The sequence below is a fragment of the Centruroides vittatus genome, unplaced genomic scaffold (genome assembly GCF_030686945.1).
Source record: "Centruroides vittatus isolate TY-2023 unplaced genomic scaffold, ASM3068694v2 contig_377, whole genome shotgun sequence".
Taxonomy (NCBI): Eukaryota; Metazoa; Arthropoda; class Arachnida; order Scorpiones; family Buthidae; genus Centruroides; species Centruroides vittatus.
In genome coordinates, this window is record NW_027122198.1 from 2,263,457 (window position 1) to 2,286,063 (window position 22,607).

At 33.9% G+C, this 22,607-nt stretch overlaps 1 protein-coding gene across 2 annotated transcripts in view; it reads right to left on the bottom strand.

Annotated features, from left to right (window-relative positions):
* Nucleotides 1–21,525, bottom strand: part of LOC136975644 (C2 domain-containing protein 5) — a 214,485-nt gene extending 192,960 nt beyond the window's left edge. The window contains exons 1-3 of one of the 2 annotated variants that reach the window (XM_067270731.1): nucleotides 21,512–21,525; nucleotides 9,470–9,561; nucleotides 6,000–6,086 (exon numbers count right to left, since the gene is read on the bottom strand). In XM_067270731.1, the coding sequence (XP_067126832.1) occupies nucleotides 6,000–6,086; nucleotides 9,470–9,559 (177 nt within the window). In that variant the 5' untranslated portion in view covers nucleotides 9,560–9,561; nucleotides 21,512–21,525. Of the gene's footprint in view, nucleotides 1–5,999; nucleotides 6,087–9,469; nucleotides 9,562–20,051; nucleotides 20,183–21,511 lie in introns of those variants that run through there. The other variant, XM_067270732.1, reaches the window with a different exon arrangement.
* Nucleotides 21,526–22,607: the final 1,082 nt, after the last annotated feature.

Sequence of the window (22,607 nt, forward strand, 5' to 3'; positions counted from 1 at the left end):
ATTACTGATAATAAACTAAGGTACATAAATGCCTTAAAAGATATACGCAGGGATTTAAAAATGATGTTTGTGGTTTTTCCTAAGACTAAAATCTTTAATTAAAGCACAAGAATCTAACGAATGAGCTGTCATTTTCGATTTAAAGAATAGCAAGGACTGAAAGCCGATCTTGTGTCATCAAATTCCTCAAATATGTTTTAATAATTTTTAACCTTTAAAAACTCCTTTCCGCAGACACAATTGTCACAGGTGTGGTGGCAATAATTCTCAGGACTACTTTGATAGTGGGGTACACTTCAGCTAAATTTTTTCTATTATATATTTTAGCACTGAGATAATGTTGTCGTTTCCTTCATATACCCAGATAAACATATTCAGTTCTTCATACAATTCATGTCCATCAATATCAAATGTTTCTCCTACTGTTAGAAATATTTGCAAGTCACTGCATTGCTTCAAGAGTTCACAATCACTAATTTCCTTTAATTTTTTTATGTTATACATGAAACCAAATATTCTCTCATAATGTTTAAGTGCCTCAAATCTAGGTTAGCAGTTTGCTCACACATTGTCAACAATGACATAAAAATAGTTTATTTTGAAAATCTAAGCAGGCAATTCAAGAGCTTCATCTTCCCCATCATAATCAAAATTTGTTCTTTTACGTCTCCTTCTCACAACTTTGAACTTTGTCAATATCATTTTCCTCAGCTATTTCTCTCACTGTTACCAAGGATGATTGGAAACCATTTTCATGATAATTATCAAGCCAATGTGTAAATGTGTCTAGGTGTTGTATAGCCACATCTAGGTGCATTTTTTTCACTCTGCCACATTTTACTTATAACATTTATCTTTGTAAGAATGCCATACCATACAACGAAAGAAACTACAAATTCATAGGTACAGTGGAACCTTGCTTAACGAGCACCTTGCACAACGAGTATTTTGCATAATGAGCAAAACAAACTAAAAATTTGCCTCACTAACAAGTGATGAGGAGAGGGAAAGTCCCAAATTGTGCGCATGCGACATCAGTCTGTGTTTAGCACAGACTGATAGACCATGCCGCATGTGCACAATTTGCTAAGATGCTACACTAAGATGCTAGCAAAAGGAGTTCCGCTAGCATCTTAGTGTCGCTTATGATTACATATTTTTCCAAACTTGTGTTCACATGTATTACTTATAAACATCAACAGCCATGGCCCAATATATAATAAATACGCCAAACAATATGCCAAATTCTTGGGTCATTAAATTTAATGACCGATTCCAAATTAAATTTTATAAATGTCTGAATTAAAAATTAACTATTTATAATTATTAAATTTAATGCGAGATGAGAGCATAACTAACTGCCTACATCTAGTCAAATTAATTAATTTCTAATATTTAATTATAGCCTTTACATAATCCAAGAATTTGGCATATCATTTGGAGTGTTTATCAAACATATTAGCTGTGATTTTTTTTTGTTTCTGCAAATTGAATTCTCATTCCAGGATGGTTCATTCCACACTAGAAGAAATGATGATGATTCACACTTCTTAATGGTGTATATTGTACAATTTTTTTTGAATAAACATTATGCATAATACATTTGAGCATTTTTTTGGCATGGAACGCATTATCGTATTTTACATTAATTTCTATGGGAAAAATTGTTTCGCTTAACGAGTGTTTTGCATTACGAGTAAGACTCTGGAATGAATTATGCTCGTTAAGCGAGGTTCCACTGTAGTTATTTCCTTTTCTATAGAATGGCATTCACTAACCAACTGACAATCAGTCGTATTTTCTGCTAAATCCTTCAAAGCATCACATATATCGCTTTGTTGGTATTTAACGACCTTTACCGATTCCACCCTGCATTCCAATCCAGTTTTGGAAAGTGGTTTTAGCAATAAGGACATGTGCTTTTAAAATAGCCCATCTCTGACTCAAGCCAGTAAACAGAGTGTACAGCCTTTGTAACAAACCAAAAAAAAATTTTGCTTGAACACAAGACAATGCTGCATCTCCTAGAATGAGATTCCAGCTGTGACTCCAAGGTAAAAATAAGCAAGTGGATTAATTTCAAGTATACGTTGCTGGACACCACTTTTTTCTCCATGAATATTGGCTCCATCATCATATCCTTGGCCTCTGCAGTTTTATAATGATATACCCAGCTGTTCTAGCTCTCTGATTATATAATTAGTCAAACTGTCAGCTGTGGTTTTTTCAATGGCTAAGAAGCCAATAAAATGTTCTTCAATATCAGCTGTATTTGTATTAAAAAATCTTATAATAATTGACAGTTGTTCAACACGAGAAATGTTACGAGTACAATCAAGAATAATCAAGTAACATTTATTCTTTATTATTTTGTCAACAATTTGAGTTGCCATTAATTGTATAAGCTCATTTTGAATATTTTTTCCAAGATAGTGGTCATTAATCGTCTCATCCGTTACTTGTTTTAGGTGAAGTTGCAACATTGGATCAGATCGAGCTATTAAATTTACTAAATCTATAATGTTGCCGCTAGTCTCACTTGAATCTGAGTCAGATATTAATTTCTCTCTATGACCTCTAAAGGCCAAATTGTGAGATGCTAAAAAATTTACAATTGCAAGTAGTCTTTCTAAAATACCTCTCCAACGCTGCCTTGTTCAATTTGAGTCTGGGCTAAAAAGTGAATAGTGGTACAGCTTTTTAACCCGTTCTCTAAATTTATCCATTTCAACATACTATCTTTGTGCAGTCGGCTAGATTCATGAGACTTTAGGTAATCATCCAAGTGTTTCCAATCACACACTCTTTCACTGGATCCAATTCTTGTATTTTCTAGTCCAAACATTCAACACGGAAAGCAGTAAACAGCATCCTTTGTTTGTGAATAAATCATCCAGTGCCTGTCAAGTTTTTCACCATTAGCTAATATTTTACTGTAATGATATTCGCTGAATCACCATCCATTATCATTTCTGGGAAAAAATCAATTTTAACCCAGATTGGACCTTTTAATACAATCTCAGTTCAGTCTACATCAGTAATTGTTAATGGCCCCAAACCTGGGTCATTTTGAGGATTCGGATGTTCAATTCTGCCAGTTATGGATGTAGACAGACTCAGATACATATTCTTGGTTGGATAGTGATGACGGCAGCGGTGTAAGTGACAATGATGATGTTGACTCATTATCCTTGCTATTGTTACTAGGTGACAGTGGCACCCATGATGATGTTGAAGGAATAATTTCAGCTTGGTTAGAGTTACAGTGCAATAATGTGTCACTTTCAGTCAATGAACAGTTTTTAGAGGTTACTTGACCATCACTTTATATATATTTATATAAAGACCCACGTAGATTTTCTACCCGCTTTCTTTTGATAGCTCATTTCCTTTTTGAAATACCCGACTCAAATTTTCTACCAGCATCACGATCACACAAACTCATTTCATAAATCTTGTTTCGCACATAAAACTAATTCATAAATAATTTACAAACAGTTTTACACAGTTTTTTAACAATTCACTCTTTACCATAAGCACTGTTAATAATGTAAGATCCACTAAAACTTAATATCATTTAATGTTTATTTACCTACTGAAAAATATGCGGCATTCAAATGATTATGTAATGCATACAGATGCTAGCAAAATAAGCGTAAGGTGACAAGAGTTGACAAACAAAATGAAACACGGGGATTCCCCGAACGTAAATCGTAAACACGATGAATCACGAAAGTAACAAAACTGCGCATTCAAGTGAGTTTTCTAATGTGTGAGGCACAGGATTCAAATAGTAATTAATTTTTCAAATATGTTTTACAGTCAATTTACAAAAAATATTATTCTTCACTGATAAATTAATTAATTTTGATATCATTAATCATACTTTTTATATGAATGTGAGATCGAATAAATCTAAATAAGAAATGTTATTTAGGCACTTATTAATATATACTGTACTATGAATTAATCAAATTTATTTTATTGTTATAACTAATAGCTAAAGATAAAATAAAAAGTTTTAAATATCAGCTTTTTTCTACTTGGGTTGTTGCGCAAGGCCCCAGATGATTGCCTTGCTGACCACTCCCTAAGGCCACCACTGGTATGGAGGGCTACTTACAAACATTAATGCAGTATTATTCTGTTACTCAACACGTTTTGTTATATACAGGGTGATTCAAACGTCACAGAAATTTTAAAAAATTAATAACTCGCAAACTATTTACTGTATGCTGATGCAGTTTTCACAGAAATGCTTAGAATGAAGCAGGATTTTGTGTGTAATAAAAATTTTAGTACTAAAATAGTTACATTTCTTGCCATAGATGGCACTGTAGGAATCTGAAAGCATTTGCAATTTGTTAAAATAAAAATGTTCTTAGTTTACACTACTAAGCTCTAGTAACAACTACACAAATTATGTAATCTTCTCAAGCACCATCTATGGCAAGAAATGTAACTATTTTGGTACTAAAATTTTTATTACACACAAAAAAATCCCACTTCATTCTAAGCATTTCTGTGAAAACTGCATCAGCTTACTGTAAATAGTTTGTGAGTTATTAACCCTTTTGCGACCGGGGTCCCGATCTATCGTAAGCCTAATTGTTAAGCAAAAAAGCCAGGATACCGATTGATCGTTACCCTGTTAAAAATCGATTTTTATAAAATTTATCAACAACAGATGTCAGCACTTGACGGCAGCATCTTGTTTATTGTCTGTTTCACATATTTTTGTCCAGGTGGTGTTTTGTTGACTTAAAAAATTTTAATTATCGCTTTTTTTCCCTCAATTTTTCATTTTCTGATAATTTTTTATTTTATTTTTAGCATATTCATGCAATAATATTACTAAAATAAGTTCATTCATGCTATAATAAGTTTATTCAGTTATAATACGTCAATTAGTTATAAATATTCAAGTTATGACCTTCAGTTCTGATATTTTATATATTTTTTTAATTTTTAATTTTTATTTTAATCGAAAATATCAGCAAAAGTTACATCTATTGCTACTGGTAATCATATGTTTATTACAAAAATATATAATCTCGTTTGATATGAAGTGAATAAAGTATATTAGTTCATTATATTAGTTGATAGCAGAATAAAGTTTTGATTTCAAACAAATATTTGATATAATGTGCAATAGGAATAAACGTACATGCATTGATGTTATATCCAATTGTACAGAACAATATTCTACATCATTCTGACTCAGTGCCAATAAGAATGAAGTAACCGGACATGTTAATTTTGACAAAAAGTAACAAATTTTCAAGTTTGAATGTCAATTATGATATATATATATTTTTTTTCTCATAAATTTCTCTGATAAAATTTATTAAAAAATATCATATTTAAAACTAAAGATATTAGTAAATATATGTGATTTTTTCATATGAATGTAATGATAATTTGATTTTTGGTAAATTTTTAAATTTATATTACCTGACTGACCTTGACTGACCTATATTGCCCTCAATCGATTTACAAAATAAACGTAAACAAGGGGTGGGGCAAACAGCGGCAAAAGGGTTAATTTTTTAAAATTTCTGTGACTTTTGAATCACCCTGTATATATATGGTTATATGTAATTTTTATGTATATTCTATTAGGTGTATTTCATATGCATTTACTTGAGTTACAAGTTATCTTTTTTCATTAGTTTGTGTTAAATTTCAAAATTCATATTTTATTTTTTTCAATATTTAACATCAGTTATCTGTTCAATTTTGTTAAGTTATTCTGATTTGTAATCGAGAACAACCTAAAAAACAGATGTCGTAAACTTTATTGATTTATTAAATTTGTTTTCTGAATAAAAAGAATGTCTGTTATTTCGGTGATCCTCATCCTGTTTCTACATATATTATTCAATAAAAATAAAACTTGTACACAAGCACAAAATACCATAGTAGTAGTGTTGCACTCTCTTCTTTAAGCAATTATGTCCATCAAATTTCTCATAACATTACACTTATGTAGTACATACCTCAAACCTAAACCATTCGGAATTCCATTGAGGATTAAGAGAACGTCTGTAAACTTCAGTTTTAAAGGTTGTATTCCCAAGTTTAATCTGAAAAACATTTTAGAAAACAATATGTAAGTAATTTTCTTTTGTCAAATTTCATATAAAGATCAATAACCTGTAAAAAAAATATAAACTAAAAATTCTTCAAAGGATGAATAAATACTAAGTATAATCTCCATCAACCTGAAAATCTACAGCAGGGATCATCCCATTATTTCAACAAGCCTCCATGTTAAAAACATCAGTATGCAGGGAATATATTTGAGAGATGGAAGTTCTTGAAATTTTAAAGGCAAATACAACATGAAATTGCATTTACAACAAAAAAGAAAAGACAATCTTTAAAGCATGGTGGGCGTACTTTGACAATACCCTGTGAACCACTTATCCCTACATTACATGGTATGTGCACGACAGCCAATTTAAATTGTATTTAATCCAAAATTAAATTTTTCCTGTTCAAAGAGTGAGCATGTTTCCATTAAGTTCTAATTTCCTGACAAAGACTTTTCAAGTAAATTGAAAATGTTAGAAAGGTGATAATTTTAGCAAGTGCTGGACTAATTTTGAGGGTCGTAATTATACTTAGTACAATATAAATATCATGAAAGGAATATTTCAGTGTTTAAGTCAATGTTCATAAGTGCATTTCTCACTAATTGCATCAATGATTCGTACACTTAAAAATAACAACAAAAGCCTTTTAATATTACAACTTCATCAGATTTTTTGAATCTGAAGATGTTACAAAAGCAAATTTTAAATAGGTGCTCCCCTACTTAATAATAAGCTCTTAAATCCAACATACCATATTTACTCGCATTCAAGACAAAGTTTTTATCCATTTTTCACTGCTTCAAAAACCTAGGTCGTCCTATACACAAGTGAACGATTCTTTTCGTTTTTGTATAATTTTTGTAAACTGTGTATTCGCAATATTTTACCAGATTCTCACCGTCTGGTGTTTAAAAACAATAGTATTTTATCTGGATCATTTGAATTGTTCTCGTGTATTGTCAGGAGTAAAGATGAATAGCAATAGGAAAAGCAAAGCTTTCGAATTGAATTCCAAAATTACACGAGAGCCTGATATAAGTTTTAATTATTCCTACGTGAAAATAGATGATTATTTATAAATCAGAATTTGAAGAAACTCATGTAATCGATGAAGAGTGAATTCGACTGTTAAGAATGAGCAAAAAAAGGTTCCAGATTGTCCAGCTTTACATGAACAAATTAAGTTGTCGATTTTACAAGATTTTTCCTTGAAGTTTAAAATGCCAGTAATTCTTGTGAGACAATGTGTGCATTTGATATTTTATTTGTTATTAAACGAAATAAAATTGAATTGTATTAATAAATCTAATTTTCTTTATTTTGATCTTTAAGGTCACACCTCATCCTATATGGGAGATCATTTTGTATTCGAGTAAATACAGTATTTAATTTTATTCAACACTAATGTTTTTGGCACTTGTAAATGGTCTTCTTCAGGCTCTTCATCAAACATCAAAATTCTAAATGAAACAGAATAAAAACATTTCATATGATGTTAAATGCAATACAAATCCACATTTTCTGTTTTTATTCTATTATGTTTGAAATTTTGATGTTCTATCAACAGCCTGAAGGCCAGTAACAATGTCAGTTGAAAATGTCAGCATTAAATATACCAGATCTAAAGGTTTATTTTGGACGTGTTAATAAAGTTAAATTTTTATTAAAAAAATTCTAATGAATGGAACCAAAATGGGAACCAAGAAAATGAATTTCATTAATTACAAAAACATATGTAAATTTACATAACATCTGTTTAAATTTGTAAATATCTATATAAAATCAATTTTTAAAAATGTAAATATAATATACAAAAAACAAACACAATTTTGAATTTCACCATCATTCATTCCAAAGTTTGAAACAGTGTATCATTCTCCTTCAAGTTCCAAAATAAAACAAAAGATTTAAGGTCTGAAGCATACCTATAATTAGATTAAAAACATTTGTCTACACAAAAATTAAACTCCTGCTGGTGTTAAAATAAGCTTTTTGGTGAGTTTACACATTATAAAATACTATGACATGTATTGTTATATTTATCTGTTTTTATTTTTTGTGTGTATATAGAAAATCACACCTCAATGAAAAATTTCCAGGAAAGAAATTCAGTATTCTAATGTTTTTGGCTACTATTTTATCGGTCCTCTTCAGGAACTGTAAAAGGGAAAATTCATTTTATAAATAGAATGCAGCAGCATTCTAATTTTAAAAGTTTCAGAGAAGCTTGAATACAGGCTGTGACGTATCTTATATGAAGTATAGTTCGAGTCTACATAGTATTTCCATGCATTTGGTACAAGAATGGCATCAGTGTTGATGCAGGCTCCACTCCTGTCCACCTTGTAGATCTCTACAGCTTCTAACGTTCTAATGTTTTGCCTGTCGAAGACCCTGTGTATTAGGGTAGCTTGATCCCAACAGGAAAATTCCTGATTTGCTGGTGTAACATGCCAGAGCAGTATTAATGTTTTGTTTTTGTATTGTCATGTTTGTGATCTTTTAATCTGGCTTGCAGTGATCTGTACATGTTTCCTATATACATTACTATTCTGTGGAACCTATTGTCCTGTAGTGGGATGTGGTAAACCCCTGGTGCTCTTGCATCCTCAGTGCCATCTTTTGTGTTAGATAGAAGGCAGAAAACATTGGGTTTCTTTTTGTGCATTATGTGTATGTTTAAACCATTTTCAATCCTTCTGTATAAGTGATGAAGGGATGGTTCGTAGCTTAGAACTACCCGATTAGCTTGTGTTTTGTTAACATTGGTATTGGTGTTGGATGACACAGCGAGATGTGTGGATGCTAGTGTTGATAAATGCAGGCTGGACCCATGGTTGGATGCAACTTGTTTCAGATGTTCTAGTTCCTTGTTGTTATCAACATCTTTGTAGAATGCAAGTAGGTTCTTGCTACCAGTGTGCGGAATGCAAACACCTTTTATGATCATAGGTCAGCTGAATTGGCCGGTATGAATAGAGGGACATAAGTAGGTTTGCGGTAAATTGTGGTGTTGAACTTATTATCTGCTATTAGAATCTTCATGTCTAAGAAATTAGTGTTTGTATAGCTTTCTTGATCCAATTTTAGTGTTAATCCAGCTATAAATATTACGCTTGTATTTTCCATGTGTTTAATCATTAAATAATGTATTTTTCTTAATGTTTTTGTTTTAATTGTTAATGATGGGGTGGAGATTAATTGTTGTCTGATATTTCCTTCTGTGTACAAAAAAAATAAATAAATGCAATTTATACATGACAGTTACTTTGCATTCTTCTTTTGTTCTGATCAAAAAGATAAGATAAAATTTTCTAATTTATTACCATATAATAAAAAGATTAAATGTATAAATATAAGGAGTAACTTACTTCAGCAAAAGCATCACACGTGTCTCCTGCCCGATCCATTACGGGGAGACTTCTGCCTGCCACAATTCGCACTTTGACTTTGCCTGGCATTTCTGAAAAACAAAGAGGATTAATTTTCTTTTTTATCTGATTGAATTTAAATCATATAGAACCTTTACTACACTTTAGGTGTTAAATTTATTATTATTCTTTCTTAATTTACAATTTTTGCATTTGTCGTCATTATATAAAACATGCATTCCTAATTCTACATATATGCATTCTTTTTATATTGTTTTTATATATGTTAGCTGCATGTTATAATTTGAATATTATGAAATACTAGTTGCACCCATGCAAAGTACTGAATGAAAAAACTTATTTGAGAAAATATTGCAACCATGTTGGTCACAAATATAGGCTTTGCAGATTTTCTCAATTTTTATGCAAGTTTGCTTTTATTTTTTCAAATTAGATTGATGGAATGAGACACTGCAACACCTGGGCCATCAGCTAAGGGAAAACAGCCCCTATTTACAGTATATGTAGACACACAAAGAAAGCCAAAAAAGTTCACATAGCCAGCAATCTGGTCAGATGCAAACCCAGTGATTTAATCCACTTAATTAATTTATGTTTTGTTCAGTGTCAATAGGTAACAATCCTGGGCAATGTCATCATAACAGAATTACTATTTAAAAATACTCACTAACTTTTGTTGTTTGCTGGAAAAAGCAAATCAATAAAACTAACTCAATAACCAAAAAACCAGCAAAACAAAGACTCACTTAAAAAAACAAACATTTTTGTCCATTTTTAAAAAGACATTGTCATGAACAATCAACACTCTAGAACAGGGGTGGCCAACATATGGCCCACATAATGGGTTTATGCAGCCCGTGATTAATTTTTCAATATTAGCTACTTAACTTCCAATAATTGGTCGAACGGATGATTCGCAATACTTCTTCACTTTTTAAAAAAATTCCATTGTAGAGATTTACAATTTTTGTATTCGTCTGTTATAAATTTACACTATTTGAAGAACGAAAGACCCCACACTCACCGAAACTCGTCTGCCATTCTGCCACATCACTCTGTTTATGCTGACGCATGACACACAGCGCCGCCTGCCTGTCAACCTTCTTTTTTTTGCTTGTACATTTCTTTGCATTGTAAAATGACATTGCGTATGCATCAGGACCTTCTGTTCGAACAAACCTGACCCAGGTCAGCATATTTGTATTCAACATGATTTAATTTTAATATTTCATTCGGCCCATGAGAAAATTTTTCTTTCCAATTCGGCCCGGAGACAAAAACTGTTGGCTAGCCCTGCACTAGAACCTTTTTTATCCCAGTAGAAATAAATTTTAGTTAAAACTAATGTTTTCGATCATATTCATGAACTTCATCAGGTTTTGGCCAGTAGAATTCAAAATTGGAACTCGTGGAACAACACATTTAAAATTATTTTAAAATTTCAAAATCCAATTTCGAATTCTACTGGCCAAAACCTGATGAAAATCATGAATATGATCGAAAACTTTAGTTTTAACTAAAATTTATTCTTGCTGGAATAAAAAAAAAGGTTCTAGTGTGTAGATTATCCTTCCCAGTGAATTTGTGAAGAAGTTGTTTTACATTGTCATGCTAGTGTTCTAGTATAGAATTGCACAATTTTCAAATGGTTCTAACTTCTATGTTGCCACTGCTGATTGGAAGATACTGTACATGACTGTTGCTGATAGGTGATATATTGCACATATAATCTTACAGGGATTGCAAGATTTATGTTGGATGAATATATATTTTCCACAAATTCGGGATTTTATCATCTTTCTTATAGTTGATGGCCTGTTTTCTTAATGCTGCCATGTAAATTTCCATCAACTTAAGATATCTGAAGTATGGTCTATCTACTGTTCTGTGTAGAATTTTGGTCTTGTTGAAATGGGCTTCCATGTACAAGTCTCCAGCACATGCTGATAGGATAGTGAATCTGAATTGTTTAGATATATCCACTCCGTGATCCTTTAGATGAGTGGCAATATACAATGTATACACCTATCAGCAATTGTCATGTATTCTCTAATCAGCAGCAGCAATGTAAAAGTTACAAACCATTCAAAAATCATGCAATTCCATGTTAGAACACCAACCTGACAATGTCCTTTTAGAAATGGATGTAAACATTTGCTTTTTAAGTGCATTTTTGTTTTGCTGGTTTCTTTTTAATTATTGAGTTAGAAGATTTATCGATATTAATCAGTAATCTGTTGCATCTTTTGAAAAAGCAAATCCGGCTTCCAACACAAATCATTCAATGTAGAAAGTAACATTTTGTAGCATTGTTACAATGCTACAAAATCATTTTGAGAACTTTGTAAAATGCTTTATAATTTAGAAGTGATCTTGGTTATTTATATTTAACTTTAAAACATTAAATGTTTTGATTACGAATTAATAATAATGGAGAGGTTGAGGCTGAAGTTTTAAACGCAAAAACGTGTATGTTGGACATTCAGCACCGCTTTCCTGTAAGCCTAGAAGTTTGGCAATGGCCTTTGGAATGTTGAGCATGATTCCACTGACTTTCCAAACACCATTGCCAAACTTCTAGGTTTACAGGAAAGCGGCACCAAACATCCGACATACATGTTTTCACATTTAAAACTTCAACCTCAACCTCGTTATTAATATCTTCCATACTGGCATTAAAAGTATATCATAAAGTTTGTGTCTTTTCACAATACATTCTTACAGATAAACAATCATCATCATCAAACCCGATATATTTAAAAGCTATCCTCCATCTAATGCTGAATATTATCAGGCTAGAAATGGCTATAATATTAATAAATTATAAGACAATTTGGCACTAGAATTAGATGTTAGGCACCATCTCTTAAGAAATTTAATAATTTTAATTTTAATTAAATAATTTAGAAGTACTGGAAGAAAAGAATTGGCCCAAAGCAGGACTCAAACCCACAACTCCTGCTTACCATGCAGATGCGATTACCAATTACGCAAGATGCACTACAGCCATTACTGTATTTATTTATATATATAACAATTAACAACAACTAGAGTACAAGGTTCACAAGATAAAAAAAAAGACAAAATTAAGAGTACAACATAAAAATAAAACTAACTCCACTTTCAAACTAAATACCATATATCCACACATATAAGAGCATGCTGTTATAGATGGGGCAAAATTGGTATTATATTCTGCAAAGTACAATACCTAAAAACTTTTACAGTACTGGAAGCATTTTATTTTCTTTTCAGTAATGGTTACAATGGAGATATCACTGAATAGTTACTGTGTCAGTATATATACATTTAATTTACAATGATACAGCAGTTCAGTGCTCTTATATGCCAAAACAATCTGGCACACACAAGAACATGCTCTTATATGCAAGGCATGCTCTTATAACACTGAAGAAGGATGTGTGTTTCAATAACACAAAAACAAGCAATTTTAACATATAAGATCATGTTCTTATTTGCATGAAAATATGGTATCTAATGAACACTTTATAAAGTCTTATACTGAAATTCAGCTAATATTTAGAAAAAATTTACTCAAATTATAAAAAATTCCTAAATATCCACTGGGAATTTCTATGTTTATTCAGTTGTAAATATCATTCAAGATATTACATAGAAAGTAAAACAAATAGCAGGATTCAAAAAAAAGCTTTCAAACAACAATTGATTGCTAATCTTTGCTTACAATTCTGTATCACTACTCACAAAATTTATATTATTTTGTTGGATTTGTACAAACTAAAGGAATTTTATATTCCTAGGACAAAGGATGCATTGTACATAATATAATGACCTACAAACAAGCATTCTTAAATTAATCAAGAAAAGAGAAAAATTGAAACCAATGAATCTTAGCACCATTATTCTAAAGAGAAAGACCCAATCTGTTTTTAAGGTAATGAAAAATTGTTTATTTTTCTGAAAAAGAAGTTTTGGATCATAAGAAACAGATTGTCTCTTTAAAACAGAAAATGTTATCATAATTCATTTGTTAGGCATGTATTACAAAAAAACAAAAAAGCTCTGCCAGTAGACCTCTCAAAGTAAACAGATGCATCCTACCCAATCTTTTATCAAAACCATCCTATTATTTCAACTTTATGGCATGGGAACTCTTCCAGCCTAAATGGGGCTGGAAGAGTTCCCATTTAGAGCTTGATACTGAACTTGATAATTCTTGCCATTATACAAATTCACTCACAAAGTCAACAAATGCTCTAAATGAATCTTTCTCTATGTGCAATACTCGACTGCCTCTTTCCCAAACTCATACACAAAGCACTCCTTGTTATCCACCAGAATAACTCATGTATTGCAATGTCGTATAATATGTCACTGTAAAGAGGAAACGACCAAGATTTAATCAAAGAAAATGGTTTTATTTTGATAATATTTTTAACAATTAATCGATTAATTAATTGTTAATATCGATAGCACTAATTAAATCAAACATTTAAATTATCAAGGCACCTACAAAGCTTCAAGAGGCATCAAGCTTTTACACTTCAATGTCTGAAATTTAAATTAAAAAATTTTTAAAATATTAAGTACAATATGCGAACTGATTGTGGAAAAACCTTTTTCAGTCACCAGAGGGCCTCTGCTTTGCAAATGTGGACCAAAGTAAACTGGTCTTCTCAACAAGAACAAGACCTTCTGAGAAATCCATGCTTCAACACAAATATAGGAAGGAGCCATGCTATGATCTCATCACATAAAATGATCACATCACCATGTATGTGTTTAAGTAATAAAGGGGAAAAAAAAGGATTATATTCGAACAGCCGTAATGGCACTACTAATACAACTAATAGCTACAACATTATTGTATTTTACAGCATATAAGAACATCAACATCTCAGCACAAATATTTAGTGTAAGTCATCCCATGCCTTTGGCATTAAACACCAAAATGGTTTTTACTGTAACCTGGTTAAAAAAAAGTAAACTTAGAGTACATACTTTCCTTTATCAAGAAAGTGTGGAGTTTTTAAAAAGTCATTTACCATTAAAATATTCGACATGAATAATGCAAAAGCTGCTTTGCCATAGCTATTAATAATAATGTTTAATTAATATAAATAGCTATATAGATATATTAACAACAACCATGGATAAATAACTTATAATTGTTTTATTTCTATACATGAAAGATTTTAAGGATGTACTTATCAAATTGGAAATAATAATTGCTTATGTTTATAAAAATAGTCATCTAAAAAAAAAAAAATCATCATTGGAGACTTCAATATTGATTGACTGAAAGCAGCTTTTTAAAGTTAAGGATTTTCTTCATTTCTGTTTGGTATAAAACATGCTAATAGCAGCAGATTTAAAATGTCCAACTAGAATCACTGTGGATATTTGCTCTGTTTTAAACTATGTTCCAAATACTTTGACTAAAGTACAGTTTGAAGTAATCAAAAGAACTATATACGTGGTATGATCCAAAAGTTCGGGGACTGCAGTAATCTATGACAACAAAAGCATGTATTTGAAGTTACAGGATATAAAATGGATTCTACGAAACCACCTCTACGTGTTCAGGTTAATTTCACCCATGTCATGTGATTAAACCGTGAGCGCTGCTGTTTTTTTCCGGAGATAGTTACCTTTGTTCTGTGACGTAATAAAAGTGGAGTTTCAAGAACAACCTCCAACATTAAATTTTGTCAGTGTTTTGGTAAAACACCTACAGAGACTTTAAAATTACTAAGAAAGGTGTACAGTGATTCTACCATGGCGAAGTCGAAATGTTGGAGGTTGTTCTTGAAACTCCACTTTTATTACGTCGCAGAACAAAGGTAACTATCTCCGGAAAAAAACAGCAGCGCTCACGGTTTAATCACATGACATGGGTGAAATTAACCTGAACACGTAGAGGTGGTTTCGTAGAATCCATTTTATATCCTGTAACTTCAAATACATGCTTTCGTTGTCATAGATTACTGCAGTCCCCTAACTTTTGGATCATACCACGTATAAGCACCTCTCTCCTGATCTTTATCTTGAAAAAGATGCAGATTGAGAGAGAATTAGCAAACCTTCTATACTTATAACCGCAAATATTATCACTGCTTAAAGATTTAATCTCAGTGTTCTACAACTATTTATACAGTTTCAAAGACCCCAAAGCTACTGCAAGTTATTTCTATGAGTTAGTTAAAATAAACTAAAATTATATGAAAATTAAAACTAGTCGAAGAAATTAATTTTTAAGCAATATACATGAAACCAATATCCAGCAAGAAAATATAAAGAAAACACTTGCTTTCACATAGCATTACATTTTCTCATTTTCTTGCTGGATATTGGTTCTACATATAGTGCTTAAAAATTAATTTCTTTGCAAGGTTGGAGATAACTTAATCTTGGTTTGTTTGTTAAGTTATGGCAACATGATCTGCCTAGGGGGAATGCCTTCCAGGAGGTCTTTTTAAGGGAAACTGGCCCCTACTTAGGCGTTACAGACCCTGAAAACTCCACGTGGCCAGGCCGTCCGAGCAAGGCGCAAACCCACAATCGAACTCCAAATGTTCAGGGTACGAAGACTGCTTGGCCCCTGGTGGGCACATAATATTGGACCAAATGAATTACTATATGCAATCAATTAGCAAAGTAGACAATTGTTTGAAATTTGGTAAGAATTTTACTTCACCATATTTTATCTGATAACAGAAAATTATCTACAATAGAAGTAGAATATAATAGCTAAACATATAAAACTGACTGTCAAATTTCTGAAACACCTGCAGCATACAATAAGAATACGGCAATGAGACATAACAGTACTTGGGCTTCTAGTCAAAGATTTATGATTTAACATCTTTTAATGGTTCATTTGTTTATAATGAAGTAATAGCAGTGGAAATTTATATTATGAGAATATTAAATCATATTATGAGAATAAAGAGTTCTACTACGAATAGAGACTAGATATCAATACTAGTAAATGTTAAAATAAATAGATATTTTAGCTCAGCCTCTTGCAATTGTTATTAATTTATCTATTCAATCTGGTTGATTTAAGTGCTTTAAATATAACCAAACCAAACCAAATCAATTTGGATTTGAGAAAAATACCTCTACCTTCATGCTCCATAATTATTTCATCATCTAACTTCAAGCCTTGATAACTCTGACATGGTATTTACTGTTTGATCTTCCCAAGACTTTGAAGTTACAAACTTAAATTTTTGACTATCTAAGTTATACCACCTGGCATAATAGGCAGTTCTTGAGTGGTTAGAGTTCTCTGGAGTTGTAAATGTATCTTTAAAGCTTCCACTTTATCTACAGGATTTCCTCAGGGTTAAAGTGACTAGCATCGTAAATTAAGCAGGATAGTTTTAAAATTGGAACAGTTTATTAAAAAGTTTTAATATGTTGTCCCAATTCTAAATGTATTGGGGAAAAATTCTAAATGGGAATGCAGGAATTGCATCTTGAGTGACAAACTGCAATATGTTCTTCTGGCTCATTGAAATTTTAAAACTATCCCAAAAAATGTCCCACTTTTGGACTGTGTCATAATTATATTCAAAAACTGTAAGTCAAAGATGAATCAAACACAAGTTATATTGTAAAAGTTCACATATTCAATTGTGCACATAGATTATAAAAGGAAGTTAACAGTTTTTGCTAATTACATTGTTCTGAGAAATAAATAAGAGTGGAAAATTGCATTTCAACTCTCAACAAAAATTTTCACTGACTTTTATAGTTTCAATGGTGCTGAATCCAAATTTGGCAACAGAATCAGCCTAACACCTAACACTTCTGAGAGAAATAAGGTCTTAGAAAAGAAAAATTCTCTGTTATATTTCTTAGCTAAACACATTGCTAATTGGCTAATTAGATACAAATAAATTTATGTTAATTTTATTCATAATTCTATACATTCAAAAACTGAAACACTTAATGACATGTTTTCTTCCCTTTATATTAAACTTCTTTTGTCTTTCATTGTAGAGTCCAGCAGTAATCTACTAACATGTTCTCGTTCCATCTTCCATTATACCAATTTTCCATTTGAAAGAGAGCCTGATGGAACTGTTCTTCATGTTCATCAGAAACAGCTCTTAGGTTTGTGGGAAAAAATTGTAGGCTACATGGGAATGCAGGAAATGCATCTCGAGTATCGTATTGCAGCCCAATGTTTGGTAGAATGTTACAGACTTCTCCATGATTTCCTCACAGTTGTTAGCTCGTACGTTCCCCAAAAAATTCTTGCTCACGTTTTCAAATGCATCCCCATTGTCCTTTCCACAGAGTTAAGTTTTTCCTCGAAACATGGAGTCCTTCAAAAGCTGTCTTACTTAGGGACCAATAAAAATTTCCTCCTTTACTTTTGCATCTCTCAGATAAGAAAACTTTTGTTTCAGGTAAGCAAAACTTTCTTCTTCTCTGTACATATATTTCATAAAGTTTTTCATCAAAGCAAGCTCAACACTAAGAGGAGGTATAAGAATTTAAGTTTTTTTTCTACCAGAGCAGGAAAAGCAATATTCTTCTGACCTTGTATGTTTGTTGTGCGACGGAGTCACTTTTTTGCAAGTAGTGACTGGTTCTTGCTCAACTGTACAATTCACATAAAAAAAAAAACATCAGAATTCAGTATATCTTCCTCAAAGACCTGCTAGCATCGCAACAACTTTAGGTTCAGCATATACATTCCACTTATGCTCATTGTATTTTATCTTGTCCAGCATTATCTTCATGTAGTTTTTTTCCACATAAAAAACATGACGACTGGAAAAAACATCCATTTGTTCCCACCGTGAGGCAAAACCCCTTTAAAACCAGACTTTGACGAGTCGGTAAAGTCTTCGCTCAGAGGATTCCTGTGGCTGCCGAAGGGACGGCAAAAGGCGTCAATTTCTGTACGCCCACTGACCCGCATTCCACACACTCAAATTATGGCATATTTTAGGAGCCAGGGTTTTGTCTCGATCTCCTACCTTACAATCAAACTAACACAGGTACAGTACACTTTTTTTGATAGAGACATCAGCGGTTTTTGTTGCACTTTCAAAGTCGGTTCTTCACAAACATAGCATAAACAACCCAGGTGGTTTTCACACACACGACACATGAGAGAGAGAGAGAGAGAGAGAGAGAGAGAGAATCTGAGTCCTAGACAGTTCCTCAGATCTCGTGTAGCCGACAGACCAGGGCTCCATACCCAACACGAGGGCAAACAGAGCCACCTGACACCCGTGGTCTACTGAGATGCGACACCTCACGTGGTACTACACGAGAGGGTCCTTTTAAAACAATTCCAGACGTTGAGCAAATATAATTTCTCCGGTTTTATACTTTAAATGGTAACAGAAAGTTTGTCTAAAAGAGGCGTTTTTCTGCAAAAAAATGGTATTTTTTTAAAAAACTGCAGGTAACGAAAGGTTTCGGACTTTAGATTTACGTTCGGCACACTACAATACATAGAAAAAGAAATTACATTTTCTTTTGCAGGAGGATTTCGATGCAGAATGGCATTATCCGAGTTAAATAAATTCTTTGACTATTAATCGTTTGTCATCATAGGTTGTCAACGAGAGCGTACACAGATAAGTAAAATGTCCATCGGTCGTCAGTGCCATCCGTCATCGACATTGGAAAATGCCTGCCAGTTCAACCCCGAGACCTGGCACCGTCGGACATCTCCCGTAGAGTTTCCAGCAATTTATCTGTGGCCACCGAATTCACCAATCTTTAGACAGGGATCAGAGAAAGACCAACCGCCAACAACCTAGTTCGTCACCACCGACCAACCGACAAGAATTTATAAACAGACTAAAGACAGATTTGCCTTCAGAGAGGTTTTACCTAAAGATTTAGAGGTCGCTTCTCATCTAGTGGTGAATCCAAAGGCAAGTTATATTTACAAGTATCTTTGGAGGTTTGTAACCAAGAAAAATTTCTGTTTTGTAAAAAGAAAACTTCCATCGTAAATCAACAGAATTCAAAATGAAAGTTAAACTCGGTGGGAGAATGTTGCCGTCTCATTAAGTCTGGCATATGCATTCCGTCACCACTCCGTCCGGTGCGCAGACGGAAAGCATTCGAATTAAGAAAATAAGTGACGTGGGAATCGGAATTTACGGAAAGTCGTGGCCATTCGATCCCGACTAGAAAACGACGACTGTGCACCGGTAGGTGGCAAGTGTTATTTACGGCGGAAGTCGGTATCACAGTACGAGTGTCCGCCAACTATTTGCCAATGCAAGGAAACTTCGTACGACGCACGGTTTCGGTACGACGTACGTAGTCTCCTTTTAAGGTTTTGGGTTAACCGTGCTCTTCCGGTACCTCCCCCGTTCCGCTCGTACGCCGACGAAATTAATTAAGATAACGGTCTTCCGGTTAACCACCGTCGTTAAACGCAGACGCAGATGTTCCCACGCCACCGGACCGATCTGAAAACGAGCAAGAACGCGAGTGGGCGCACGGTCGGCGACATCTGCCGAGCGAAACGGGAACTACGGAAATAAGCGACGGACCGCCTTCGTCTCTTAAACGGACGGAAAAAGAGAGATACCCACGTGTACGGCCGAAGAGACGAAAGAGACGCGGCCGCCGAGACGAAGACGGCGCCACCGGCCCCGACCTTCGACCAGCGCGCCACCCCAAGTTGCCAACTCCGAAATATACGAAGGAAAGGGAAGCGCTGGGCGGAAGGAAACTAAGGAGGCGACCTACCGTCGACGCAGACCAAACGAGGTTTTTTTTCGCTCCCAAGACGAAACCTCTGCCTCCCTCCGTACAAAACTAAGATTTGAAACGGTAGCCTTTTGATTTGGCGGTCCGTAAATTGCCGGTTCCGGGTCACGATACTTTTATCAAAGGATCCTTCCACAGAAAACCAAACCGCGATTCCGGGATGGAGTCCGATGAATTTATGCAATTTTTTCGCGCCGCGGCTTTTCTGATATCGGGACGAAGACGGCTCCAGGGTGGCGTATTTCGGTCGAGTCGATAATATCGCGCGTAAAACAAAAACCAACAACCGCCACGTTTACGAGCGAAGTCGGGGAGGAAAACGTTCGACGTCCGCCGTATAGTTCTATCCATCGAATATTTTGCATCCGTCGTCCCTTTTGGCGCGGCGTAAGTTAGGCGGGAGAGCCGATAAGAACGACTATAAACGGAAACGCCATCTAAAGGAACCGTTCCGGAGGATATCGCATTCCGTCTTTCCATTAGTGAAAGTATAAATAAAAAGATTTATTACGGCGGTATACCGATTAATTTAGTAGGGCCCGTCGGTGGCCGGGCGGATAAAATCGCCCAACTCCAGCAGCATAAAGTTTTTCCGGCCGAGAAGCCAACTTCCAGCAGAACGTCATCCCCGGCCAGTCCCGTTCCATCCGACCGAATTTGCCGGAAAATATCTTGGGCGGGGCCCGACTAAAGCCTAATTACATCGATCCGTCGTTGGTAGTAAATCATTTCGAATCTTCTCACTCGTTAGACCGGCGCCCGTCTAAATTAAGGGAAAAGCGACCGCCTCCGGAAACCGACGAAAAGAATCGTTCTTTAAAGAAATTTACAATTTACAAATATTTTGTTCCCGATGTCCAGGGGGCGCCGCGGGAAGAAGCGATCTCCGACGGTCGTTTGGGGAAGTTTCGGACTGGTGGACGACTATCGTGGAGGCATCGGGATCGTAAGAAAGCGAAAGGAGAATGAGGCACGCTATGTTCTGGGCTCGAACCGTTCTGGTGAAGGACGGAAAGGTGGAAGAGGCCATGAGGCTTCTGAACAGGTAGGCGCTTTCCTGTCTTAGCCAACGCGCGCTAAGCCTATCGCGTGTTTAAAACTGCGGGCGAATTTTGGGCACTTGTGCTGATTGGGGGGTACGGCTATTTCAGAGGTTTTCTTCCAGAAAATTAATAATTTCTAGACTAATTTGACTCAATCATGTCCAAAACACGTATAATTTGTTGGAAATTAGCGATATAAAATATGCTATAAACAAAAAATTGTCGGAATACTTACCGAGTGTACCCCGTTCGAAGACGCCATTGCTTAAGCACGATGTCGTCGCGGAGCGGTACATTAGATGGCGGACGCGTACGAAGCGTGTCACGTGACATTTCTCGGGTCCCTTCGGTCACGTGACTATTCACTCGTCTCGGCCACGCCTCGCATCTCTGACGTGTTTCCTGATAACTTAATCTTCTCGCGGAGGAATTAGCTAAACTTTGGAGACATCACGTGATTTAACCGAGCCTTTGAAGCAGTCCCCGGACTACAGGTTGATAAACTTTGCATTAGTTACGTTTCCGGTAATACCGTACCGTTCTACAACAAATCCCCCCCGAGTCAATTTTTAAAAACTAAAGTAATAAATAATCGAATTCCTTTAAAATTCAGATGAAATTCCTGTAGTCCCTAAATTATTAAATAATTATAAAGTTGTTATCTAAATTTACAAAAAAATATGATTTTATTTTTTCACTAAAGTTATATAACAATATTATACATATAATTTATGTAAGATATGTGACTAATTCCATATAAAGACTTTTGTTTGGAAATAAAATGTTTTCATTAAAACAATAGATGAAACGTGTATTAGATCGGTACTCAGTGTCAACACTTAATCGTTAAATAATGTACAATTAATTTTAGTACTTTCATAATATTTTCGAAAGTTCCAAATGATATCACAGAGAAATTCACTTGTTAGAATGAAAAAACATGAGAAATGACCTTCAAAATGAATAAAATGAACCTATAAAGGTTACGACAGTTACGTTACAGAACGTATAGTCAAAAATAATAATAAATACAAAAATTAATTATTCTATTATTTTATCATTAACTCATTTAATATGGCCAGTGACATAATAATGAGTCGGTTTCAAATTATAATATTTATTATAATTTTATATACATTATCTATTAAATTATTCTTTTCCTATTAAATTATTGCGAGCCACAGGAACAGCAATATTGTGTACAAAAGAGCTCCCTCGATATATAAATTACTAAGAAACGACAAGGAAGAAATTAAACGGAGTGAGCAGCCAGGGGTGTACTCGATACCGTACAGCAACGACCAACTAGGGATAGAGAAAGAATACATCGG